General features: G+C 36.9%; 2 protein-coding genes across 7 annotated transcripts; one reads left to right on the forward strand and one right to left on the reverse strand.

Annotated features, from left to right (window-relative positions):
• Positions 1-5,874, reverse strand: olah (oleoyl-ACP hydrolase). 5 transcript variants are annotated; one of them, XM_048202148.1, is made up of 7 exons: positions 5,749-5,874; positions 3,446-3,579; positions 1,639-1,777; positions 1,404-1,503; positions 911-1,080; positions 714-796; positions 1-508 (listed from the first exon to the last, which is right to left on the reverse strand). In XM_048202148.1, exons 2-7 carry the CDS (start codon positions 3,573-3,575, stop codon positions 366-368), a joined length of 765 nt encoding a protein of 254 aa, XP_048058105.1. In that variant the 5' UTR covers positions 3,576-3,579; positions 5,749-5,874; the 3' UTR covers positions 1-365. The 5 variants fall into 5 exon arrangements, with proteins under 5 accessions (XP_048058105.1, XP_048058103.1, XP_048058106.1 ...); XM_048202146.1 differs by lacking the exon at positions 5,749-5,874 and adding an exon at positions 4,070-4,130; XM_048202149.1 differs by lacking the exon at positions 5,749-5,874 and adding an exon at positions 4,050-4,126.
• Positions 4,622-27,954, forward strand: ago3b (argonaute RISC catalytic component 3b). Of its 2 annotated transcripts, none has more exons than XM_048202136.1 (19): positions 4,622-5,453; positions 10,692-10,863; positions 11,019-11,139; positions 11,777-11,985; positions 12,217-12,353; positions 12,676-12,810; positions 14,274-14,361; positions 14,585-14,732; positions 15,365-15,484; positions 15,635-15,778; positions 17,852-17,985; positions 18,082-18,266; positions 19,645-19,804; positions 19,912-20,002; positions 20,894-21,088; positions 22,014-22,148; positions 22,243-22,344; positions 22,476-22,675; positions 23,178-27,954. In XM_048202136.1, exons 1-19 carry the CDS (start codon positions 5,435-5,437, stop codon positions 23,284-23,286), a joined length of 2,604 nt encoding a protein of 867 aa, XP_048058093.1. In that variant the 5' UTR covers positions 4,622-5,434; the 3' UTR covers positions 23,287-27,954. The 2 variants fall into 2 exon arrangements, with proteins under 2 accessions (XP_048058093.1, XP_048058094.1); XM_048202137.1 differs by having other exon boundaries at positions 4,623-5,453; positions 15,635-15,757.
• The last annotated feature ends 2 nt before the right edge of the window (positions 27,955-27,956 follow it).

Consider the following 27,956-nt stretch of genomic DNA (forward strand, 5'->3'; position numbering starts at 1 on the left):
AACTGGCTCAGACTGTTTTATTTCATACAAATAGTTCAGCTATATATTTTTACAGGTTTGAGGTTGATTAGGCTACTTCATAATTATTTTCATATTTCAGATTTTTTTTATCCTCAAAAATGATTATATCTGTATACATAGGTTTATATAATAATGATATATTGGTCAAAGTAGTTCATGAATGTTTCAGTGTTTGATTAATGGAATGATTGATTACTTCTGGAATTAACTGGTTTACTCTCTGTCTGCCCTAATTTTTTTCTTCCCACAATCATAAACCAGAAACCATTTCATCAGTGAATATGAATTATGAGTACATGTATTTATGGCACAGATTTATCATAGTTGCAGTTCAGATAGAGTTTCTATAGGTAGTCCATCTCTGCTGTCTCAAGATGTTTTGTGATGTAGTCCAGTATATACTTTTCATTTGCTGCTTCTTTCAAGTAAAAGTGTGATCCAGGAAGCATCTGCACAGTGAAGTCACCACTCGTCATGTTCTTCCAAGCTGTAAATCAAAAGAGACACAATGCAAGACTTGCACATGAAATTAAAGCTTGTAGAATGATGATAAATTCATGACATGATTGTTATTATTACACTGAAAAAAATAATCAATTTGTTCCAAGTTGACGGCTTTATAAAACCAACGCCATGCTGTTGCAACACTGTTTTAAATTGTAAAAAGTTAACCATATGTCTGTCAGACTCGCCTTGTAAGTCATGGGGTGCATCTTCTTTTCCGTCAAAGCATGATACTGGACATGATAGGACAGGTGTTGATGGTCTGCGGCACCTGTTGGATATATTATATTATATAGTAAAGATGTAAGTTGTCTCATGCCACATATATTGATGTTTTTACACTAATAAAAGGCTCAAGTTTGAATGTTTGTTTTCAAAAACCCACCTATAGTTGTCCGCTACATAGAGGTCTGCTTTCAGTGCAGGCAAGAAGAGTTTGGCGAGCTCATCGTTGGCCAGTATCTCTGGTGGTGTGCCCCCAATAGATGTTACCCAGATAAGGAACTCTTGATCTGACAAATTACTTCTTTTTGGTGCCTGCAGTCTTGTCTCAGACTTACAGAAAAGTTCATTATTTTATTACTTAATATACATTTAAATATGTAAGTATAATCTTTTTTAATTAATAAAGAAATAAAAAGATTACACATTTGCAACAAAAAACAAAACACCAAATGGATAAACCACTCAATGTTGTGTATCCGTTTTATGAAATCTGTTCATTTTGGGTTTTTGAAGAGACTGTATTTCACATAATATGTAGGGTGATCATGCTTCATGTTTATTTTCATGTGGCAAATGGTTCTGGTGGTTTTCTCATAATTTTCAGTTCATTTCACAGTCGACAGATATGACAGTACAGAGCAGATTACACTTACATAGGGTGCAGAGGCTCCAGAGAGAAACATGTGGATCGGCTCAAGGCTGTAGACTTTCTTTACATGCTCGGCAAAGGCAAAGCATGTCATAGCTCCAAAACTACAGTAAAAAGGTATATTTGCATTAATATGCCGTCACTGTCTATCATGTCCTGGCCCTACACATCAGGTACAGGATATACCTTTTTAAAACCTGTCACCATTTCCTGTATACTTTAGCAACAGTCTCACATACCTATGTCCGAAGAGTGCAAATGGCTTTTCTTTGAGTTGTGGAAGTATCACACCTATGACCTCATCAATGATTTCCTGCATATTTTGGCAAAATGGTTCTTTGGCTCTTCCTTCTCTTCCTGGCAGTCGAACTGAGTATACTGAAAATATATAAACAATTAAATTAAATTAGGTTAAAAAAATATATATAAAGTTGACTAGAAGGAAAAAGTGTGGTAGGAAAAGGTGTACAAGTGAAAGGAATGACTGCAGGCTTGAGAAGATTGTCAGGCGAACAAGCTTCAAAAGGAGTGGACTGAAGCTGGAGTCAGTGCATCAAGAGCCACCACACACAGACGTCTTCAGGAAATGGGCTACAACTGTCACATTCCACGTACCAAGCCACTTCTGAACCAAAGACAACGTCAGAAGCGTCTTAACTGGGCTAAGGAGAAAAAGAACTGGAATGTTGCTCAGTGGTCCAAAGTCCTCTTTTCAGATAAAAGTAAACTTTGCATTTCATTTGGAAATCAAGGTCCCAGAGTCTGGAGGAAGAGTGGAGAGGCACAGAAAGCATGTTGCTTGAAGTCAAGTGTGAAGTTTCCACAGTCAGTGATGATTTGGGCTGCCATGTCATCTGCTGGTGTTGGTCCACTGTGTTTTCTGAAGTCCACAGTCAACGCAGCCATCTAGGAGGAAATTTTAGAGCACTTCATGCTTCCTTCTGCTGACAAGCTTTATGGAGATGCTGATTTCATTTTCCAGCAGGATTTGGCACATGCCCACACTGCCAAAGGTACCAAAAGCTGGTTCAGTGACCATGGTGTTACTGTACTTGATTGGCCAGCAAACTCGCCTGACCTGAACCCCATAGAGAATCTATGGGGTATTGTCAAGAGGAAGATGAGAGACACCAGACCCAACAATGCAGATGACCTGAAGGCCGCTATCAAAGCAACCTGGGCTTCCATTACACCTGAGCAGTGCCACAGGCTGATTGCCTCCATGCCACGCTGCATTGATGCAGTAATTTATGCTAAAGGAGGCCCAAAGTATTGAGTGCATAGAAATGAACATACTTTTCAGAAGCCTGACATTTCTGTTTAAACTATCCTTTTTTATTGATCTTATGAAGTATTCTAATTTATTGAGATAGTGAATTGGTGGGTTTTTGTTAAATGTGAGTATATATATATATATATATATATATATATATATATATATATAGCCGATAAAAGCTATTATTTTCACTTTCTCTATATTTAAAAACACCTCATGATCAAGGCCAAATATATCCTGTCAATCAAAAGGGGCTGGAAAAACATGTCATTCTGCAAGCAACTCATACTAAAGCGACAATAACACATTAGCAGTTAATGCACATTAACAGCGACGTTAAAGGGTTAGTTCACACAAAAATGAAAATTAACACATGATGATGCTTTACTCATGATTTACTCATCCCCTCCTAGGTGTATATGACTGTCTTCTTTCAGACGAACACAATCAGAGATATATTTAAAAGTATCCTGGCTCTTCCAAGCTTTATAATGGTAGTGAATGGGGGGTGTGATTTAAAAAGCCCAAAAAATGCATCCATCCATCATAAAAATAATCCATACAGCTCCAGAGAGGTTAATAGGGCCTTCGGAAGCAAATTGATGGGTTTTTGTAAGAAAAATATCCATATTTAAAACTTTATAAACTAAAATAACTACCTTCTGGCAAGCGCTTAACATTGCATTTAACTCAGGAAAGTTATCCAATGTTCTCCGCTATCGGCTGAGAAATTTTGTATTGGTGCATCTCTAATATATATCCACCTTTACCTTCAATAGAGCTGTTGAGAGCTTTGGCCCAGCGAGCATAGTGGATAGAGCCTCCACCTGCCCAGGGAAAACAGATGAGCCGGACAGAAGCATCTGGGCACTTGCTGAAACAGGTTATGATTTTATCCATCCCTCTGAAACATTATGACATGCATTAAGAATAATTAATCCTAGGCAAAACTGTCAATAAATAAAATACCTACAAAAATATAGAGTCTATCTGATCAGTGCCTATGGACTTATGGCAAATATGGAAGATAAAAGTTACTGACCAATAACTGACCCTGCATTACACTTGTTTACTTATGATAGTGAGCTACACAACGTTCACATAAATTTGAGTTATTGATCTCAAAACTAGCTGCATTTTTTTTTTTAGCCTAATCAGTCACATTTATTAAAGAATCAAATTTTAATAATATTCCACATAAAAATGGTTTGATTTTTTGTAGTTCATAAACATTCTGCCGTGCATTCACTACTTTATGCTGCTGATTATTTACATACTGCAATATGTAAGCCATAGATTTGTGATGTAATCTTTCATGTTTAAATTAATAATTTATTTTATAGATCACAGAACAAAACAATTAATTAAAACCACCAGATAGCTACTGTTCTCACGTCCTACATCCCAGTACGATCTTCTTCTCTGGTAATGACATACATGCTTAAACACACTGCTGCCATCTGTAGACCACAGTTTGTAGCAAACTTACTTATTTTTCCCCCCACATGTATTGCAGTTGTTTTTTTTGTTTTTGTTTTTTACAAAAACAAAAATATAAGATTACCACAATGATGAACACTAAATGGGATAAACAGAAATAGACAAAAAGAGCAAGGAGGAAATTGTACAAAGATGGGATCAAAAAAAAAAAAAACAGCCTATAACATAACACAAACACAAAACAGCACTAAAAAAATAATATTTGATATAGAGGAACATACAACTTGTGTCTTTTAAATACTTTAAAACTTAAAATACTTTAAAAAGTTTTAAATACTTTAAAGTTGACATAAAATCAATAATACAATTTTTGAAACTTTCTTTACTTTCTTCACAATAAAAACGTTTTATAGAGAGTCAAATCTGTTCATTTATGTTCTTAAACTAATTAACAATAAAAGGCGGATCAAATAAATGACATTATGCTAGGAAGTGACGGCGTTTCCTGCGTTTGGTATTTCCTGTGGGTCTCCCTGATTCGGAGTTGCCATGTCCGCACATTTTAAGCATTTTAATGTAACCTTATGCTTGTTGCTTCACAAAGTAGCTTGAATCGCTTATAGGAATGGGCGATTAGGTTTTGGCGGCTTATTTCCATAACACGGTTATACAAGACACAAATAAACTTATTTAGGCTGATTTTGGAGATGCAAAACGCTTATTTGAGTTAGTTCTATTCGACCAGCTTGGTTGTTTTCGCACCGATCTGGCAACACTTCCTGACTGTACAGAGATGGTAAACCCAAACCAAACCGGTAACACACCGACAGAGTCGATGAGACGTCAACGGCCGCGGGCAAACTCGGTCTAAAGCGAGTGGAATAAAAGACACAATTTCCACCCAGCGAAGGATATTAAGCTGTAAGCCTCGTATATGTGTGTATGTTTTTAAATTATAAGAGATTGTCACTTTAGAAGACACTGCGAATGGTTCGAGGCTCCTGACAAACTCTGTTTTCGCGACGGCTGTTAAAATATTTTCTTCGAAGTCTTTTGGCTTGTCAGCCGGTAGCAATTACGGATAAACGACAAACGGTTGGAGACAAGGTGGAGAGTTCGTGCCTTTTGGTTGACTGACTCGCTACTGGTTGGGTGGACCTCCGACCAGAGCAGAGCCTCCGAGCGGCCCGCTTCAACACCCGCGGTAGGAGCCGGAGTGTAGGTCGGTTTACGGAGGATATTCAGCGGCTTTAAACAAACACCCTTCAGCCGGTATTTGATCCCCGGAGCCGGCTAGAATCCGGACAGAGACCTCATGAATGGAAATCGGAACTACAGGTACGTCGCTCTTGATGCTTTCAGACCGATTTAGGATTATTATCTATTCCGTACTATGACGTATCGACTCGGTGTAACTTTGTTTCGTCCACCGTCAGCACAAAACGCATTCATTGCTTAGCAAAAGTCCTTGGTCAATTACTAATTACTGCTTTCCGAGATATGAATAAGCATTTGGATTGAGACATTTACCGCTCATGCACGTTTGGGCGTAGCAACCAAATTTTTGTGAGAGTTTGGGTTTTGGGGTTTTTTGGCGATCAAACACCGTGTGTGGAAGATCCTCCTGACTCACTTGCTCTGCTGACGTCACACCATTGTGGCACAGCTGTCACGCACAGGTGCTGCGTGCGTCAGGTGCGGCAGTCCTCTAGTGTGTAGCTGGGTAGGGGCGAGTTTCTGATTGTCCGTTGCCATGACGACCGTCACTGAATCACCGCTTTATCAATCGGAACGATTAAAGGCACAATATGTAAGAATTTTGGATTCAAATATTCAAAAGCACTTGAACAATGTTATATTTTTGTTGACTTGTGTACTTAGATTATCCCAACATTTTCCAAGAATGTTTAAATCCAGAGAAATAAGCAATTTTAACCAGGACACGGAGCGTGTCAGTGCGTCGCCTATCAATGACATCATACCCTTGTTACCCTCGATTTCCGGTTTTATTTTGTAGAAACCATGGAAACGCCAAAGAGCTTTAGTATATTATGTTTTATTAGACAGGTGAGCTGTTTGAATGGATACATTCATTGACAGAAAACTAATCATGTTATATAGCTCAACACAGCAAGTGTTGAATCCCGTTTTCTTGCGAGTACCATGTTTTACCATGCCTAATATCGATCGAGCTTACTGCAGTGCGCAACAAGTATCTCATAGTAGCCGCCAAGCGAATGCAGAGTAGCAATATAACAACTTTAAACATTCAAATGTATCTAATATGATAAAACAGCGCTGCTTTACCCCACATATCCATGACCAGAAGAAGCGGAAACGGCGTCTGTGGCATAATAAAAGTTCTGCTTCTGTCAAGCCATGTTGCGCTCGTCTCTCATTAGCAATCGCTCCAGCGGCCTCGTTTCTGCTTGCATATACATTAACGTTAATAATCCATGAACGCGATTTTTGCCGAGTCCCATCCTGATTCTTTTCCACCGGCTGTAGACGTGAAGACAGCACCTCTCATGATTCCGCGAAATCAAGGCGTCATCAAGCTACGCCTTTGCGTGTTTTGAATAAGCGACAAAACTTTACAATGTCCGTGCATTCCAAACAGGATTTATCGCCCTCCGAAGGACACTTCAGAGTGAAAATAATCATGGCCGCCATATTGAAGGGTCGTTCCAAACCGAAGTGCTCAAAACTGGCCACTTCAAAGGGCCCTTCTGAATGAAGGATTCTGAATGAAGAACTCAGGCCCCCATGATCCTTTGCACAGGGAAGTTGTTTGACGTCACAGAATAGGTACAGGAGGTTAGGAGTTCGATTTTACCTATAAATGTATTTATAATATTTTATTATACTACTGCAATATTTATAAGTTAGATTTGGTACATTATTATGGTCAAAATGATATTGTACTTCAACAAAAATACTTTACACCTCCCTTTATCAGTCAATTTAAATGTTTCAAATACATAGACACAATATACAATATGTTTAAAGTAAAAGACCAGCAGTAGCTTATAATGTTACTACAGTAAATGAATGCATATTATTAATACAAAGAGTAAACCAAGGGGAAAAAGATGAAGGCGCCTCCTTGATTGTCTCGTTAAGATGATGATGAGGTGCGTTCCAAAAAAAGAGTTTTTTGACCCCCTACACCTTTCAATCCCTTCGAAGCTCTCATTCCGGAGGGTAAACCTTTTGAAGGGATTAGGGCATAGGGATGAGCCCTTCCAAATGGAATGCAGGGTGTATGTATCTGGGGCGACTGGGGGGCTTTATTACCCCCTAGAAGGAAGTCTGTTTTAATTTACACACAAGTAACAGGTGGTAAATAAATATACAAGCAACGGTATTTCTTGAGAAAATATTGAATCCATAATTTATCACTTATATGGGCATTTCAAAAAAGTAATTTTTTTGTTTTATTTTTAAAAAAAAGTCTTTCATATTGTTAACTTTTTGCTAACTGTGCTGGGAGGGACAAACAACAATTTAGCTTGTGCAAGATGAAAAAAGTCAAGTGTCATTGTCAAGTCATTGTAAAATTTCCACACTTTGTATAACGGTTTTTTAAATTGCTTAGCTAAATCTAAAGGTATTGTACACCATCATGCACTGCAAATTGACTGAAAATTTTGAAAAGCTGAATTGTCCATTAGCTAGCAATTAGGAACATGCTGATGTTCTAACAATGGCCAAATATGACACTTATTTAGACATATTTGAGAAAAATTGACCTTGCTGATATATCAGGCTGTTATTAATAGAAGCCTGTTTGTGGTCTAGTGCAAAACTGTCTGACTAAACAGTAACAGACATTAAATTCTTTTGCTTGACTAGCTCTGAATAATTAAATGACTCGAAAGGAGATGTGTCTCATTCTCTGAATGAGTGAAACCCTTGTAAATGTGCCAGTCACCTATTTGCCAGTTAAGTGAGCGTTACACTCCAAGCAACACAATAGGCTTCCAAAGCGTGTATGTTACCACATCACTGTCAAACCTGCAGTTCCTCTTAAGTCTGTGATGTCAAGAAACTCCTATATTTAGCACACTCTCTCAGGGATTTCAACTAAAGTGAGAAAAGGACTCATCTGAGCATGAATATGAGAAACAATCAAGTTTTTCATGGTCAGATTTGTGCACAAATGTTGTTGTAAACGTGCATGTGACCTATGAGATCAATTGTACCTGTGTCTATGTATAGAAACAGCTGTTTTTCCTTTAATTGGTTGTTAGTTTAGTCATGGTTGCCATGGTGAAAAGAAGCCACATGAGTGCCACTGGCATAGCAACGGCACACTGGGAAGTGTAAGAAGCAGTTGCAGTCGAATTCCCCTTCCACACCTCTCAGTAACAGTTTTGATCTGTAAACCCCCTCTAAAGCATCTGTGCAACAGCAGTAACAGTCTCGCCTACTGTTAAATGATGTGACAACGCAACGTGCCACTTAGGGTTGTCTAAAAAAAGTTGACAGTATCAACATTTTTGCAGTACCTATAGTACAGAGCTCTCTTTAGGGCGCTTAACCCCGGGTTATCGTCGTTCTAAACACCGCTTTTAACCCCGGGTAAAGGAGCGTTTCACACTTGTAATTTAGAAGCGGGGTTAGCACTGCTTTTTACCTGGGGTTATGAAACCCTGCTCTGGAGTGCAGTGTTAACCCCACATTGCGGTGCCAAACTTGTACAGTGTGAAACGACGCGGTGTTAATATATTACAGCTAGACGCTATCAACAGACAACCGATCGCATATTCATATTTGCCTGCTTTGGACAGTCACGGAAACACTGCACATTGTAGGCTATATAAACAGTAAATTCAGCGTTTGAAAGGAAAAAGCAGTCAGTGTGAAACGTGAAGCAAGATAACCTAGGATTCCGTTTACCCGATGTCTTGAACTATTTCAAGTATGAAAAGACTTTTTGAGCGTCGACAGTTTCTATTTACAGCATGCTTTTAAAAGCGTTGAGCATTGTAGCCAATCACAATCATATCTGATTGCAATTGGCCTATCAGAGGTGCTAGTCAGTAAATTAGTCAGAATCCTCTAAAAGGATTAGTTCACTTCAGAATTAAAATTTTGCTGATAATTTACTCACCCCCATGTCTTCCAAAATGTTTGTCTTTCTTTCTTCAGTCAAAAAGAAATTAAGGTTTTTGAGGAAAACATTCCAGGATTTTTCTCCATATAGTGGACTTCACTAGGGACCAACAGGTTGAAGGTCCAAATTGCAGTTTCAAAGGGCACTACACAATCTTAAAAGAAAGATAATAAACATCAAACCCTAGGTTATGGGGACAGAAATGTCCCCACAAAAATGGCAATATCCAAAATCCTTGTCCTTGTGACAGAATTTTTGGTCTCCAATGAGCAAAACAGCTTATAAATCACACTAAGCAACTGTTTTTTGAAAATTTAAAAAGTTTTCTATGATGAGTAGGGTTAGGGGATAGAATATGCAGTTTGTACAGTATAAAAATAATTGTCTATGGAATGTCGCCATAAAACATGAAAACCCAATGTGTGTGTGTGTGTGTGTGTGTGTGTGTGTGTGTGTGTGTGTGTGTGTGTGTGTGTGTGAAGTCAAGTAACACACTAATGGCAATTATTTCTGTCTCATCAATTGATTGCAAATGCTGATTCTGCCAAATCAGTGTTAATTTGGTCATGTGTGGATTAAAAAAATAGTGATTACAGAAGTCTTAAAATGGTCTTTCCAGTCAACATAAAACTTTCAGTATTGTAAAATTACCTAAGGTAAAACTTGAGGTCAGGTTTAATTCAATTCAAATATGTTTATTTAAGTCTTAAGTTGTTACATGGGAAAATTACTTTTTGTGAATTGTTTATTTTTATTTTATTTTTTTTTCATTTTAAATCACCTTTATTATAGAAAAACAAATGCAACAAGTAGAAACTGCAGCAGGGTTTTTTTTTTTTTTTTTTACTCGAAAAATCAGTATTTTATTTGGCTACACTGAGTACACCTATATGAAATGTATATCATGTAATATCAAATACAGAAATATCAAAAATATGAATGTCAGAAAAAGTATGCTTTTCAATATTCAAGATGATCTGATCACAATCGTTCTTTGTGAATTATTTATTTTGCAGGTATATGATTGTATGTGTAAAAGGTGTGGGTTATCTGTAATGTGTGTGGTGTGATGATGCTGAGTGTTGTGGTGTTTCCAGTGAGTAGGCATTTAGAGGAAATATCTGATCAGGCAAATAACACCCCCTCTTTTTGAATGTCAAGAAACGAAAGGGTCATTTCTGCGTTTATTATTAATTGGATATCAATTCATTTCCATGAACTGTTAATGATGACAAATGAGAAATAACACTGTATGTCTGTACAAAGTTTTTTGTGGCTTGCATTTCTTGATTATGATCATAACCATGTCGGCCGCATGCTTTTACACGTCATTTCTTGTGGGGGCTTGTTTAGGTTTTCTCTTTTAGTTCAGTGGTAATAACTGATGTTGAAAGTCTAACTAATGTATTAAGTTTTGAGAACATATTAATGGAAATCCCCTGTGATTTTCATGACAGGAGCCGTTGGGGCTGCGCCCCTGTTCTCCGTACCTCGGAGGCCAGGCTATGGCACCATGGGGAAGGCCATCAAGCTGCTGGCCAACTGCTTCCAGGTGGACATCCCCAAGATGGACGTCTACCTGTACGAGGTGGACATCAAGCCGGAAAAGTGTCCACGGCGTGTTAACAGGTGCCAAAGCCTGAGAATATACGATAATTGATATTGTTGGCAAAATTATTTCTTTTACAACTAATAGACTCATGAATTAATATAGTCAATTTTGTAGTCAAATTGAATACTGGTTTGATTAAACACATGATGACTCTCTCTGTTATGTCTTCTAGGGAGGTGGTGGATTCCATGGTGCAGCACTTCAAGGTGACAATCTTTGGGGACAGAAGACCAGTCTACGATGGCAAGAAAAGCCTCTACACCGCCCAGCCGTTACCAGTGGCCTCAGGGGGGGTAAGACACATAAATGGGCACCAGGGTTGGTGGGAAGTACCTTACAGTAACATGATTAAATGTGTTTATTATCAAATTCCTTTTATGACACCTAATGTAGTTCTTCACAAAAATTTGCAGTAAATGTTTGCAATAGGCTTACCCAATTATTAAGACTTAAAGGACTTCAAAGGGCTCTACACGATCCCAGACAAGGAATAATGGTCTTATCTACCGAAACAATGTCATTTTCTAAAAAAAAAAAAATTAATAATTTTTAACCTCAAATGCTCATTTTTGCACTTGCCACACATTACGTAATTACATTAAAAAGGTCACGCGTAGGCGAAATACCACGGTAGGGCAAAAAACTCCATCTCATTTTCACCTCCAACTTTAAAATAGTCTGACATCGTTGTTTTACCTTTTTATATATAAAATATATATATATATATATATGCAGTTTGACTTAGTCTTTGCACATTTGCTTTGTAAACAGTTGCTCGGTACTTTCTGCCTACATTCCTAACATATATAAAATTACAACTTAAGGAACATTTTGTACTTTTGAAAGTTTTTCATGACTATGCCTTAATCATTTTATCCTGTATAACTGAATAAAAAAACACATTTATGTAAATTTGTGCAATATCTGTAGGTGGACCTGGATGTGACATTGCCAGGTGAAGGAGGGAAGGACAGGCTGTTCAAGGTCACCATTAAATTCGTGTCACTGGTCAGCTGGCACATGCTGCATGAGGTCCTCACAGGGCGGAGCACGTCTGATCCACTGGAGCTGGATAAGCCAATCAGCACCAATCCCGTACACGCTGTAGATGTTGTTCTGCGCCATCTGCCCTCTATGAGGTAAGAGTTCCCCATGAGTACTCTTACTTGATCATAAAGGGCATTTAATACAGTTACAAACAAAGTGCTTATGTCTTCAGCGATGCAGTGCATACCTAGTCAAATAAGACTAGTGTTTTGTTGAAGAATAGTGTGTGCCATAAACTGTAAGCGGTTAGATAAGGATCATTTAGGAGTGCACATGTTTGTTCTGCAGGTTACATCTGTGTTATTTGTCTTCTCTCATTTCAGGTACACCCCAGTGGGACGCTCCTTTTTCTCTTCCCCCGAGGGCTATGATCACCCGCTGGGTGGGGGGAGGGAGGTGTGGTTTGGCTTCCACCAATCGGTGCGACCAGCTATGTGGAAGATGATGTTGAACATTGATGGTAAAATCAGAGACTATTATAAAAACACAGTTTCACCTGAATTATCAAGTTACATGATCTGGATGTGGTTATTAAAGATAAAAAAGATCAAATAATGACCATCTCTCAGTCTCAGGAATGTTAAGTGCACTATTTCTGTGCCATTAACGTCACCAAAGTTAAAAAAAAAAATGTTTTTACCTATCTTTCATTGGTCAGACAAACAGAAAGTCCTACTTTCAATAGCATTACAGTGTTTTCTGTACATTTTAAGGGCATTCAACCTGCAAATGACTAATTAATTGTTGGTGTAACGTTGACCGAGATTTATTTTTTCCCATAGTGTCTGCCACGGCATTCTACAAAGCTCAACCTGTGATTCAGTTCATGTGTGAGGTTCTGGATATCCACAACATCGATGAGCAGCCTCGTCCTCTTACTGATTCCCACAGAGTCAAATTCACCAAAGAGATCAAAGGTTTGTGTGAATGGGCAACATGGTGGCGAGTTCTAGAATTTACTTTGTTGTAACTTTTTCATGTTGATGGATTTCCACTGCTAGAGCCAATGTCAGAATTCCATTATGAATTATAGTTGCTCTAACAGCAATGCTAAGGGTTTTACCATGGGTTTGGGTGATAGGTTTGATTCCCAGGGAGTTTATGATATGTGTATAGCTTGAAGGCAATATACCCCACAAGTTTAGGGTCATTACAATTTTTAATAAACACTTAATAGTTTTATTCAGCAATGATGCATTACATTGATCGAAATTGACATTTTTGACTTTTACAGTTACACAAAAAAATCTATTTCAAATAAATTATGTTCTTTTGAACTATCTATTTATCAATGAGCTGTGTTTGGGATATTGCATAGAAACGCTGAATGGATACACACTTCAAATGCGCTCAAATGAGTAGGATACATTTTTTTATGCGATACGAAAATATGCGCATAAACTACGATGGAAACACTTTTATGTAATAAATTCCTTGATGCGCATCAATGTGACTTTGTGATGGCACGGCATAACTGGACCAACCAGCAGACTGATCTCGTTGCAATGCTGTTTTAGTTATTCTGTAATGCTTGAGCAAAGTCTGTCATTAAAGTGGTTCAGTATAATTCCCTCCCAGAAGCGCCTCACATGATTGCATTCACAAACACCAGCATTTGATGCATGATAACAAGTAATTTATTGTATACAAAAAGTATTATATGCAATGGCTTCTTCTGCAGCAACTTCCATATTTCTTATTGATATTTAGCATCAGTAATATTTTGATCTCTTCAACTCACTGGATGGAAACAGTGCTTTTATCCGCAAATATTTTATGTGATATTCCAAATTTGCCCACAAGTTAAATTCACAACTTTGGATGGAAACATAGCTATGATTCCACAAAAATATTAGGCAATTGTTTTCAACATTGATGATAAGAAATGTCTCTTGAGCAGCAAATCAGCATATTAGAATGATTTTCGAAGGATCATGTGACACTGTAGACTGGAGTAATGATGCTGAAAATTCAGCTTTGCCATCACAGGAATAAATTTCATTTTAAAATCTATTCAAACAGAAAGCTTTTATTATAAATTGTAACAACTGTTTTACTGTTTTTTTACATTAAATAAATGCTGATTGCAAAAACATAAAGTAATGTTTCCATTCACATATTTTAATGCACATTTTGGGATAAGATACAAATGCTGGATAGAAACACAAAGATGTGTAAGTGACAATTTTTTTCTTTTGGATTCATGCTGTTTGAAAATTGCCTCTGATTTTTGCATAAATAATATTTTGGAACTTGGATTGATAGGTAATGTTCATTGTAGTAGAAAACACTCTTAGACCTATATTAGACTTGTGCTGAGCTGTAAACTGACCAGTTGTGTCTGTATAGTGGTGTAAATTTGATCTTCTCCTCTCATCAGGTCTAAAGGTGGAGGTCACCCACTGTGGCACCATGCGGAGGAAGTACAGGGTGTGTAATGTTACTCGCAGACCAGCCAGCCACCAGACGTAAGTGTATATGCTGCTTTTTGCATCTTTCTTATGAGAATGTGAGGTTTGATTGTGACTCACTTAGCAGACAGGTCAATAAGTATGTACTGTGTCACTAAATGAAATATTTTACTGTCCTGTTTATGTTAAGATGCAAGCAAACACTTAAGAAATTATCTCAGAATCTTTCAATTTTGTTTAAAGCTGGTCTGCCACATTAATTTTTTTATTTTACTATCAGGTTTCCTCTACAGCTGGAAAGTGGACAGACCGTAGAGAGAACAGTGGCACAATACTTCAGGGAAAAGTACAACTTACAGCTCAAGTACCCCCATCTGCCCTGCCTGCAAGTGGGGCAGGAGCAGAAACACACGTACCTGCCTTTGGAGGTAAGAGATCTGATAACTTACCATACATTAGCAGGAAGCTGGCTACCATTTCCCTCCACACATGCAGATTCCACCATCTCTTCCCTGATTTGTGGATTGTTGAACAGCATAATTTCTAGACATTTAATGGATTAGTCCACTTTCAAATAAAATTTTCCTGATAATTTACTCACCCCTGTGTCATCCAAGATGTTCATGTCTTTCTTTCTTCAGTTGAAAAGAAATTAAGGTTTTTGATGAAAACATTCCTGGATTATTCTCCTTATAGTGGACTTCAATGGCTTCCAAATTGTCAAAATTACAGTTTCAGTGCAGCTTCAAAGGGCTTTAAACAATACCAGACGAGGAATAAGGGTCTTATCTAGTGAAACGATCAGTAATTTTCGAAAACGATGTAAATGTATATGCTCTATATCAACAAATGATCGCCTTCCACCAAAACTGCACTTTTGTATTCTTCAAAAAGCGGAAAAAATGGAACTGCGTTTGTTCCGTAAGTAGAATAGGGAAGGTGTAGGACATACAGCGTAAGCTTTTTGAAGAATGCGCTTGGAAGGCGACATACTTTAAGATTTTAGATGTCTTGATCCTTTTTAATGGTGCCCATATCGGCCATCCTCTTCACCACTCAGGTGTGCAACATTGTGGCAGGACAGCGCTGCATTAAGAAATTAACTGACAACCAAACCTCCACCATGATCAAAGCCACGGCCCGCTCAGCACCGGACAGACAAGAGGAGATCAGCAGACTGGTGAGTTCAGCACTACATAATAAAGATACTCAGCAAAATCTCTGCTAGTCTTTGAAATACGATCCTCAGTGGCGGAAAGCAAACAACACTGTCACAATGCTTTTCCATAAGTCCCAACTCTCATGTATAAATCTCTTGCTCAAACCGTAGGTGCGCAGTGCCAACTACAACTCGGACCCCTTCGTGCAGGAGTTCCAGTTTCGTGTGCGGGACGAGATGGCGGAGGTGACGGGTCGTGTCCTGCCCGCCCCCATGCTGCAGTACGGCGGCAGGGTGAGCTCTGAACACTTTCTGGTACCCGTTCCCTTTCACTCATGCGCCGTTTGTTTGTTTGTGTTTGAGTAGAAGGCTAGAAATTGGGCATGGTTTGTGTCTAGATTTAACATTTAATATTATATAGTTAGTATGTATGCTAATTTGTTAGGAGAGTTGAGGCCCGTTCACACCAAGACTGATGACTGTATTAGCATCCACACCAGCGGACAATATCATTCTGTTTATTCTAAGTGCGCACTTCAGTTACATTGTCTGCCGCTTTAAATGCTCAAGCTCTTTAAAGCAGGATACATTCTGATTGGCTGTCTATGTTTTTATCGTTCATCAGCTGGAAATATTGTTCTGAGAATTATTTCAACTATATTGTTTCTCTGTGCCATTATCATTATGTGGACTCTGCTATTCTTTTATATTTAGAACGATTTTTAGAACTATATCTTTATAGTTGTCGTCCTTTGTGTGAACGGGCCTTTAGTTGCTGTGTCTGTTGCTTTAAATGGAATGAGGATTGTTGCTCATGTTCAATTGCTTGCTTGTTCTGTTTTCAAATAATTTTCTTTTGCATTTGAAAATTAAAATTTTCTTTTCTCATTTTTATGTGTTTTTATTGTGTGTTATATGTGATTCAGTGTAGATATTGTGAATATGTGTAGCCATTTAATATTAATAAAGCATTTAAAGGGTTAGTTCACCCAAAAATGAAAATTGTCATTAATTATTCACCCTCATGTCGTTCCACACCGGTAAGACCTTCGTTCATCTTTGGAACACAAATTAAGATATTTTTGATAAAATCTGATGGCTCAGTGAGGCCAGCATTGAAAGCAAGTTAATTTACACTTTCAGACACCTAGAAAGGTACTAAGTTATATTTAAAAGGTTCATTTGACTACAGTGGTTCAACCTTAATGTTATGAAGTGACGAGAATACTTTTTGTATGCCAAAAAAACTAAATAACGACTTTATTCAACAATATCTAGTGATGGGCGATTTCAAAACACTGCTTTGTGAAGCTTCGAAGCTTTACCAATCTTTTGTTTTGAATCGGTGGTTCGGAGCACATATCAAACTGGGTGTTTGAAAGTCTAAATTAACTTTAACTTAAAGTCTCTAAATTAAGCTTTCAATAGAGGCCTCACTGAGCCATCGGATTTTATCAAAAATATCTTAATTTGTGTTCCAAAGATGAACGAAGGTCTTACAGGTGTGGAACAACATGAGGGTGAGTAATAAATGACAGAATTTTCATTTTTGGGTGAACTAACCCTTTAATGTATGATTTTTGTATGATTAAATACAACTGTTGAATTTCTTTGCAACTTTTATTTTATTTTTTTTTTGCTGTCAAGTAAGACTTAGAATATAGTTGTATAGTTGTATAGACATTTTATGGTGTTGTTTTAACCTTTTTTGAGCTTGATAGCCATTTTAAAATGTCCTTTATGTTCCACAGAAGAAGGAAATTCAAACGAGTTTGGAAAATTAAGAGTTTGAGTAAATGGTCATTTTTGAGCTTGAACTATCTAACTTGTATGGTACTAAAAAGATATTTTTCAAATGTTTAATATTTTTCAATCTAAACCAACAGTTAGCATTTGCTTTAAAGGGATAGTTCACTCAAAAATGACACTTGGCATCATTTACTCACCCTCAAGTTGTTCCAAACCTGTATGAGTTTCTTTCTTCTGTTGAACACAAAAGAAGATATTTTGAAGAATATGGAAAGCCAAACAGTTGATGTGCCCCACTGACTTCCATAGTAGGGGAAAAAATAATACAAAATTTAAAAAAAAAAAAAGAAAGAAAGAAAAAGTAAGTCAGTGGGGCTTTGCTTTCTATATTCTTCAAAATATCATCTTTTGTGTTCAACGGAAGAAAGAATCTCATACAGGTTTGGAACAACTTGAGAGTGAGTAAATGATGACAGAATTTTCATTTTTGGGTGAACAATCCCTTTAAGACTCCAGTTTGAGAACTTTGAGGGTTTTTGTTGTAGCAGTGTATACTGTAATTAAAGTTTGGCGAAACATTAGAGTTTGTACACTATTTGATCTCAGTAAATTAAGACAACCTTTGTATGCATGTTACAGAATCGTACAGTAGCCACCCCAAGCCATGGAGTGTGGGACATGAGAGGCAAGCAGTTTCACACTGGCGTGGAGATCAAGATGTGGGCCATTGCTTGCTTTGCCACTCAGAGACAATGCAGAGAGGAAGTTCTCAAGTAAAGCTTTCTCCGTCTTTCGGTCATTAACAAAGCACTGTTTATTAATGGAATTAAAACAGAAATACTGAAGTATCTCTCTTTGTCTTTTTGCAGGGGCTTTACAGACCAGCTGCGGAAGATCTCTAAGGATGCTGGGATGCCCATACAGGGCCAGCCATGTTTCTGCAAATACGCTCAGGGAGCAGATAATGTGGAGCCCATGTTCCGTCACCTGAAAAACACCTATGCTGGCCTACAACTCATCATCGTCATACTGCCCGGGAAAACTCCTGTCTACGGTAACTATATACGGACAGATGCAAGCATGTTTTAATAGGCTTTTTATTTGGTCATCAACTTCCTTAAAGACCTTGTGATTACTGGTAGATTAAAGTTAAATTAGTGGCATGAATCTTCCTTGAATTATGACTTGTACTTTTTACTGTGAATCCATATCTATATCAAAACTCTGATTCAACTATGCATTTGCATCATTACTTAGGGATTTTTTTTCATGCATGTGTTAGTAAAAAAAAAATATTTACAGCAAATGTTTAATATTTCTGATTACAACAAAAGAAGATTTTGTGGTTGGTAAGATTTTTTTTTAATGTTTTGGTCTCATTTGGTCTCATGCTAATTTATTTGATCAAAAATACAGTAAAAACTAAATATTGTGAAATATTGTTACTATTTAAATTTTTTTTTTATATATATATATATATATATATATATATATATATATATATATATATATATATATATATATATATATATATATATATATATATATATATATATATATATATATATATATATATATATATATATATCACATGATCCTGATTAGGTGATCAAGAAACATTTCTTATTATTGTTATTATTATTAAAGCTCAAATAATTTTTTTTTCTTTTGTATTTAATGAATAGATTTTTTTTAGGGTTATTTCATGAATAGAAAGTTCAAAAGAACAGCATTTATTTGAATTGGAAATCTTTTTTAACATTTATAAAAGTTTTTATTATCAATTTTGATCAGTTTAATGCATTTTTGCTGAATGAAAGTATCAATTTCTTTAAAAAGAAATCATACTGACCTCAGACTTTTGAATGGTAATGTATATGTAGTTATATATTGCAATAAAATATTATAGATTCAGTATTCTACAGGATAATGCACATAAAATGGGTTGTTTGTATAACTGACACCCAGATGTGTGCAATAGTTCAACATATTGTACAGTCTGTACTAGTGTGAGATCAAATCAAATTATTTGCACAACATCTTACACAAGCATATTTTTTGGTGCAGTGGCACAGCATGGCAGTATGGATAACAAGTATAGGGTATATACACAATAGACACATTAACAATATACAGAATTACAATACAAACAGTATATACATATTAAGAGACTCATATACAAGTAGTAAACAATATACAATGTGACCTCCAACACATAAAAACATGAAAATTATAGATAAAAACAAACAAAAACTACCAAACTGAGTAGGAGCTTGTAACCCGTCAGTCATACTCAGTGCCGTCTTGGTGTCCTTCACAGCCAGGGTTTTGTTTTTGTCAAATTAAATGAATTAAATTTGATGTCTATTCTCCGATGATAAATTCTTTGAGCTATTGGCAGTTGCACTGAAGTCTCTGTTCTCGTTCTCCAGCGGAAGTGAAACGTGTTGGAGATACTCTTCTGGGAATGGCCACTCAGTGTGTTCAGGTGAAGAATGTGGTGAAGACCTCCCCTCAGACCCTCTCCAACCTGTGTCTAAAGATCAACGTCAAACTGGGCGGCATCAACAACATACTGGTACCCCATCAGCGGTAAGAGAAATTGAAAGTAAATGAAAACTTGGCTCCCTGGTTAAGACACAGTGCCCTTAATGTACTAAACACCTTGTTTGTGTGTATTTATATTGTTTGTTTTTTAGCCCATCTGTTTTCCAGCAGCCCGTCATTTTTCTGGGAGCTGATGTCACTCACCCGCCCGCAGGAGACGGCAAGAAACCCTCCATTGCTGCTGTGAGAAAGACAGACCTCATACACACCATTCATATCAGATACTTTACAATTTAATCATATCGCACATATGTGAAAAAACTAATTTGCAACATCTCAAATTGTATAATAATAATAAGGGACCTGAACATATGTGGATATTTTAAAGTTGGCATGAAACGGAAGTTGTGATTACACTCTAAAAAATTACTGTAAAAAAAATGAAACAAAAAATTCCATTTTTCCATTTAAACAGCAATATACCATAAAAACAATGCATTCTGGGCAATATTTGTCATTTTCAGAAAAAGGGCCAATAGACTACTTTCTCGAAAATGACAAATAATATTACGCAGAATGCATTGTAATATACAGAAGTAATATACTGTAAAAACAATGAATTCTGGGTAATATTTGTTGTTTTCGAGAAAGTAGCCTATAGGTTTCATTCTCAAATGATTAATAATGCATTTTTTATGGTATATTACTGTTTCAATGGAAAACTTATTTTACTGTGTAAATTTGTTTAATTTATTTACAATTATTTTTTAGAGTGTAAGTCTTTTCTTCCCTATTGTGAAATATATCTGAGAGAAACCGCTTCTGTGTAGGGCGGGTCTTGATTTTGTCCACTGGGAAATGATTGGATCGTTGCGATCCCATGTGAGTGACAGGTTGTCCCGCCCTCACGCCAGTAAACACATTAGAGAAGAGATGTCATTGCAAAAGAGAAGGAAGCTATATTGATTAAAGATTACGCATGCACATAAATTAAAAATAATGATGTGCACGAATAAATTATTTATAATAATCGCTGCAATATTCCATTCCAAAATTTTTTTTGATTTCATGGTGATTTTAAAGAAATGCTGCTATTTTTCTCTCTCTCCTCCCTTTGAATTTGTTGTTGAACAGGTGGTGGGTAGCATGGATGCTCACCCCAGCAGATACTGTGCTACGGTCCGTGTCCAGAGGCCCAGACAGGAAGTGATTCAGGACCTGGCGTCCATGGTGCGAGAGCTGCTCATCCAGTTCTACAAGTCCACCCACTACAAACCCACCAGAATCATCTTCTACAGGGATGGTGTGTCCGAAGGACAGTTCAGACAGGTAAGGCTCTCCAGCGCCCCCTCTCTTCCCTTAGCCTGCATCGCATGTTACACTAATGCTCTAATGGTGCTAAAAACCATGTAGTATTTTTGAACTGCACAGGGTGCACATTAACAAAAAGTCTGTTTAGGGCTTTAAAAAGGCCATTAAAAAGTCTCAAAGATTTTTTTCTGCTAGACATTATATTTTAAGACATGGTCTTGAATCTGTTTGAAAATATATGCTTTTAGGCTGTGTAGCACTAAGTCTTTGGTAGTAGCCTAGCCAGTTCGCAACTTGACTGTGTTATGTACATCTTTTTTACGTAGTACGTCACAGTGCTCGCTTCACCAGAGATGAGTCGGGGAGGATGAGTCCCTTGGGAGAAGAGAGTGGGCAAATTCGAGCAAACAAAATGCGAGTGCAAATTTAACTCTCAGTAGCTCTGTGATGACTGGTTTCGGAGATGGTTGGCAAAAACTAATGACAGCCATGAAGTCAAGCAATTTATGCCGCTAGACATTTAAATTAGGTACTATGGGTACAAAGCCAAATTTTTAGAATGCATTTTTAGAATACTTTTAAGAATACATTTAAATAACCTACTTTTAATTAGTAGGTTATTTAAATGTTTCAAACAGCCATTCAGTCATTCGATATGTCATTTGATCAGTCACATTACATCCAGCTATGTATTGTTAGATTTGAACTTTCACTAAGCACTGTTACATGTTTTAAGATGTTACATTTGTTTACTATTTTTATATTTTTAGTATGAGTTGAATACTGTTTACATATTACATATAATACAATGTATTTTGAGAACGGGTAAGTTTGTTCTTTATGCTTGTATGGTATTCATTTTCATTTCTTCAGGTCTTAAAAAGGTCTTAAAAGTTTTAAATTCGATCTTTAAATATGTTATATTTTATGTCATTCCTTCTAGGTGCTGTACTATGAGTTGCTGGCCATACGTGAAGCTTGTATCAGCCTTGAGAAGGAATATCAACCAGGAATCACCTACATCGTCGTACAGAAACGCCACCACACTCGTCTCTTCTGTGCTGACCGCACTGAGAGGGTGAATATGAGAGAGTTTGCTTGAAAACATTGTAATTTATTCTCACTTTTGTCACTTGCGCACTCACTTTTTATTTATTTATTTATTTATAAAGGTGGGCCGCAGTGGTAACATTCCAGCAGGTACCACAGTGGACACTGATATCACCCATCCTTATGAATTTGACTTTTATCTGTGCAGTCATGCTGGAATACAGGTATGAACACACACAGCCATGAGCACAACTCTAATAGTGCATTATTGCCTGTTATATTGATTGATTGAGTGATTAATTGCATTCGCAATTACATAAATTGTAATTATGATTATTTAACCCCATTTACTCAGGGTACAAGCCGACCTTCACACTACCACGTGCTATGGGACGACAACTGCTTTACAGCCGATGAGTTCCAGCTTTTGACCTACCAGCTGTGCCACACATACGTGCGCTGTACCCGCTCCGTATCCATCCCTGCGCCAGCCTACTATGCCCACCTGGTGGCCTTTAGAGCCCGCTACCATTTAGTGGATAAAGAGCATGACAGGTGAGGGATTTACTGGCCTGGTTGATTATGTCTAGGTACATAGCAGAAATTCTGTCTGATTTAAATGAAATGTTTTAGATGTCACTCACTTTGATTTGAATAGGCTTTGCATATTCTTGGTTGCCATAGGTGCTCCTTTGTTAAAGTGAGCCAAAATTACCATCATTTCAATGATTCAAAGTTATGGTTTGAATTCAGGAAGTTGAATTATTCAAGCTAACTTGTAAAGTTCATACAGTCACAGGTTTTTGTGTTGCAATATCATATAAGTCTTTTTTTTAATTTGAAATAGAAATCTTTTGTAACATTATAAATGTCTTACTGTTGATCAATTTAATTAATCTTTGATTAATTAAAGTATTAATTTTTTTAGAAACAAAAAAATCTTAGTGACCCCAAACTTTGGAATGGTAGCGTACATACATACTGTATAAATCTTCTTATGTAAGAAAAAATTTATGATTTCATATAGCATAAATGCTCATTGCTTTCTCTTTCACAGCGCTGAAGGCAGCCACGTGTCGGGCCAAAGTAATGGCCGAGATCCTCAGGCCCTGGCCAAAGCTGTGCAGATCCATCACGACACTCTGAGGACCATGTACTTTGCCTAGCCCCGCCTCCACAGACCCGTCAATCATGCACTTAGCGGAGGATGGCTTCGCCCAATCACAGGCTGCTAAAGAGAACCAAATGTAACAGAACTTACAGGAGGAACTAGCACTGTTATGCAATAGAAAAACAGCCAATCTTTCCAATCTTCTTCGCTTACTGATTGTTTTTAATATGTAGATTGCAGCTATACCATTATTTATTAGATTTGTAGATCTGTTTATCTATTAATTTTGCCTGCTTAGGTCACAAAACAAAGCTTAAAGGTTTGCTAGATCAGCGAATGAGGCAGTGTTATTTGTTTAGGACAGGAGTGTTTAGCCCTGCTCATGCCGATTTCTTCTCCTTCAGAGTTTAGTTTCACAACTAATCAAACACACATATAGCTGGACATCAGTGTCTTCAGGTCCAGCTGAAAATGACAGGAAGGCGTGTTCGAACAGAGTTGAAACTAATCTTTGGAACACCTTTGGTTTAGGGTTAGTATTCTATTAGGTTTGAAGAAGTCCGATTTTGGAGGAATGCCACTAGAGGGCAGTGCAAGTTTTTGCTAATAGTTTACCATGACATCTTGCTTTAAGTCCTCCACTGTTCCTCTGTACATTTGTTGCGCTAATCTGTGACCAGTCTTGATATTTTACGATTAACTGTTACTAGTAAATCATGTTTTTCCAAAAAAAAAAAAAAATCTAATCTAGTATCTGCAAAAAAGACAACTGAAATGTCATTCCATTTTGTCCCTTTACATCTCATTTACTACATGTCCATGTCTTATTCTGCTTTTTGAACATTGGAGGCACCACTTTTCTTCCAATTCCACAGTCTTTCAAATGATTCTTTTTACCTCTGTGATACATTAACTTTCTGGTCCATGCACTCCCTTGAAAATTTTGCGCGTACCATTGAACTATTGGTTCCTTGCGGTTCTTGACGCCTTTCTTGGTGGCTCGCTCATTAAGCAGAGGTGACAGATTAGCTAAGGGCTTCAGAATCACCAAAAGAGGAACTTTGAACTTTGAAACTCAAGGGTTGGTAAAAAGTTTCCACGTAGTCAACCATATGTTTATGTATGTGCGTTGAATGCTTTGTGCCTCGTTCGGTTTGTGCGCTTGCAACGTCAGAGCGTGGCCGTAAGACACTCGATGGATGTGTGTGCACATATAATTCCACCCAAGGCAACACAGAGGCCTGTTATCCATTAATATTGACTTTACAGCTGTTAGACATTTCATTCTCATTTATGTTCTTTGAGCTTATTTATAATGTTGCTTTTAACTTGCATTGTCAATAGTGCATCTGTAAATTATCTATTTAACTTATCAGTTCCTTAATTTCACATTTTAGCCCTGTGAACTATGACACAAACTGTCCCATAAGCCTTTTAGTGCAATAAGCCAATTATTGACGGTTCTGTCATAGACTTTCATTATACAATGCAAGCAGTACCTTAGGAGTGAATGCTTTCGTTTTAAAATGTTTTGCTGTATGTGGCATTGTGTAAGAGAACTTGAACACCATGGATACGGTGGGTTTTATTGAAATGAATGATGTGTTTTATGGCTGGAATGCTGGGTTGAGTTTACAGAGGAGATGGATACTCTTATGGATACGTTGTATGGAAAAGGCTCAGTTTGCTATTATGATCTTGGATGAACCTTTGATGTAAAAAGTCAAATGAGATAAAGTGCCTGTTTTATAGGAAATATCCCTAAAATGCAATTCTATTGGGGTACATTTTAAATAAATATATATTTGAAGTAAATGGCATGTACATATGGTTGGACAGATATTTAGCTATTGAAGCTGTTGTTATTAAGGTCATTTTGTTAAGGGCAATTTGAATAGTTGAACTAATGTAGAACTGGCTAAAAGTCCTGGATCATTTTCTTTTGAACTTTCTTTCTAATTTTTGAACTATCAAAATGTCTTTTGAAATTTCGAAATGCCTTTTGGACATTCAGACATTCTTTTGAATGTTCAAACTTTCAAAAGCTCTTTGAACTTTCTTTTTCACGCTTACAAACTTTTAGACGTTTTCGTTTGACGTTTTTGTTTGAACTTTCAAACTTTCTTTTAAACGTTTGAATTTTCAAATGTTTGTTTTGAATTTTCAAACATTTGTTTAAACTTTGAAACACTTTTTTTTTTTGATCTCCTTTCTTCAAACCCCTGCTTTTTCATAGCCCTTGTGTATTCAACTTGCATTCCACACAGACCAAACCAATGTGCCTCTGAAAACAGGGGTGGTAGGGAGTATTGAGTAAAGGCATTTGGATTGTAGTGGGGTAGGTGAAGGGTTATATTTGTTAACTCTGTGGCCTCTGGCACACTTTCACATCACCCTTAATGTGAATGGCACTGTGGTCTTTTTGCCCTATAGCCACCAATACGTGTCGACCAGTGTAGCTGCTAATTTACATCACAAACTACATCTGCTTTTATATGTAGAGAGAGCAAGAGAGAAATGACTGACAAATATATTGCTGCACTTAAAAAGCTGTACAGTCTCAGATTTGGCGAAACGCCTGAGGTGCTAAGAGGTGTGGTGCTGTAATTCGGGGGATGTTAACCACGCTAATTTCTATCTGCTCCACATTTCCTATGAATACTTGTCATGGAGTGTTTTGAACTTTAGAGCCTTGTTTGGGTTTTTTCAGAGTGTGATGATGTTCGGTTAGCTCGCTAATTTTTTATTTTTTTTTTAAACAAAAATACTCCATTTTGGCAAATTACCAGACCCACATACTTGTTCTTATATTTAAATAAAATGTTTGTTTTAGCGAGTTAACTGGAATTTAGTTCTGTTTAAAAAAAAAAAAAAAAAAAAACGCGCTAATGTCAAATAGCTTCGGTGCTCTTTTTCTTTTGTTTCAATGTGCTGAGAACTGTTACTTCTCTGCCGCTACCAGCATTTGAACTTACTTGAATAAAGGGGAGTGATCAGTAGAACCTTCACCCATATGCATGGCTTTAGGTGGCAGCTTATACAGCCTTCTGAAATTGCCACGGAATAAGTTGTTTAAAAAAAAAAAAGTAGTTGGGGCATTGCATAGGGGTGGTGCTATTCTAGTTAGTGGGTGTGGCTTAACTGGCACCTCCCACTACAACTGTGACACGACACTCTCCACCCCTTGGCTTAAAGCTGGACTGCGGATACCTTAAAGCATTTTTAATTCAGAGAAGTGTATTTGTATATTTTTAAATAACGTAACTGCATAATGCACATCAATTATTTTTGCTAACAAAGTCTATGAAAGATTAAGCAAAATAAGATAATAGTGATGTTAATCATGATAGTGACTAATATAAATTGGGCTAATATGCAATAGACTAGTAGATTCCTATTGTATTGTTTTTCGAAAGTCCTTTGTGAGTGTCTCTTCATCGTCCTATGGTATTTATGACAGAAATGATGTTGTTCACAAAGGGATGAACCTTCAGTCCTCTTTTTAATTCTAACGCTTTTATTGACTTAAACATGAAGGTACCACCTCAAATATTTCAATTGAGTTGATTAAAAACAGGGCAATTGACACACAAGCACATTAATGGCTATAAGTTTACTAGTCCTCTTGAACTCGTGTCTGAATAGATGAGTGATCAACTGTTTTCTTCAAGCCTAGAGTATTTGCTGCTTGACTTTATTTTCCTGACTTTGTTGAGGTGAAGATTCATCCTTTCGGCAGATGAGGTAGTGGAATGTGCCTTTTCTGATGGTGCTGTTTTCAGACAGATAAAATCCCTTTTTAAGGGCCCAACAAGCCTATATTGAAGTTCTATTGATATGATATACTGTATAATATGTGTTTAAGAGTGTTAACTGTATGTGTGGGTGTGATTGTGCCTCTTTATTCGCCAAGAACACGTTAAATCACAGAGCTTGCCAGGGTCTCTGGACCAAAATTTCTACAAAGGGTTATAGATACTTTTTGTAAAGATTTGGCACTGCAAAACTAATAGATCAAGCACTGACCAGGCAAGCTAAACTGTATGAAGCCTGGAAACTCATCCCAAGTGATGTTTTCTCTTCATTTTTCGTTTTCAAACCATTTTTAACAAACTGTGTCAAATCTGTGTACTCTATATGTGATGAAATGGCAATAACGTAATTGGTAATGTCACTAATATTTGGTTTGAATTCCAATTTTAGACACTTTTTTCATAAATTAACTGCATGAATCCAACTGTTACATTTACTAACATGTTTAATCAGGTTGATTTGGTGATTTATAAAATGATGATATCTATATCTGTGATTAAATTCAGCACATTATTGAAGATGAGCAGGAGTATCAGCGTCCAGATTATCATACTATGCAAGCTTCTTCTCATCTTGAAGGAGCTTCATAGGATTCTTCACAGTCAGCACTGTTTTCATTGTGATGCAACACATTCAGCGCTCTGATGTCATGGTTTCGTTATGGTGTGATGAAATTATATTAATGATTGATAACAGAATTGTCCAGTTTTAAAATATATATTTGTCCCTTTTTATTTTATCTCAACTCTTCTAATTGTGGTCTTTCATTAGGTCTTTTTATTTGGTTGTTCTATTTAATTGTCAATATTTTAATTAAAATGTATGTATGCAAACTTTGATGGAGATGTCTTTTGAACTGTTTGTCTTGGACAAAAATGATACATATGAATAAATATTGAATGTACATGCATT

Source organism: Megalobrama amblycephala, linkage group LG9 (genome assembly GCF_018812025.1).
Source record: "Megalobrama amblycephala isolate DHTTF-2021 linkage group LG9, ASM1881202v1, whole genome shotgun sequence".
Classification (NCBI taxonomy): domain Eukaryota; kingdom Metazoa; phylum Chordata; class Actinopteri; order Cypriniformes; family Xenocyprididae; genus Megalobrama; species Megalobrama amblycephala.

What these genes read in the sequence shown, in the direction of transcription:
- olah (XM_048202146.1), bottom strand. Translation starts at nt 4,110, where the DNA reads ATGTCATTACCAGAGAAGAAGATCGTACTGGGATGTAGGAC. An exon ending in CTGGAGCCTCTGCACCCTAT is followed by an intron (nt 1,081 to 1,403) that starts GTAAGTGTAATC and finishes CTTTTCTGTAAG; the next exon opens with TCTGAGACAAGACTGCAGGC. An exon ending in TGCACCCCATGACTTACAAG is followed by an intron (nt 509 to 713) that starts GCGAGTCTGACA and finishes TTTGATTTACAG; the next exon opens with CTTGGAAGAACATGACGAGT.
- ago3b (XM_048202136.1), top strand. An exon ending in TGTCCACGGCGTGTTAACAG is followed by an intron (nt 10,864 to 11,018) that starts GTGCCAAAGCCT and finishes TATGTCTTCTAG; the next exon opens with GGAGGTGGTGGATTCCATGG. An exon ending in CGGGAAAACTCCTGTCTACG is followed by an intron (nt 18,267 to 19,644) that starts GTAACTATATAC and finishes CTCGTTCTCCAG; the next exon opens with CGGAAGTGAAACGTGTTGGA.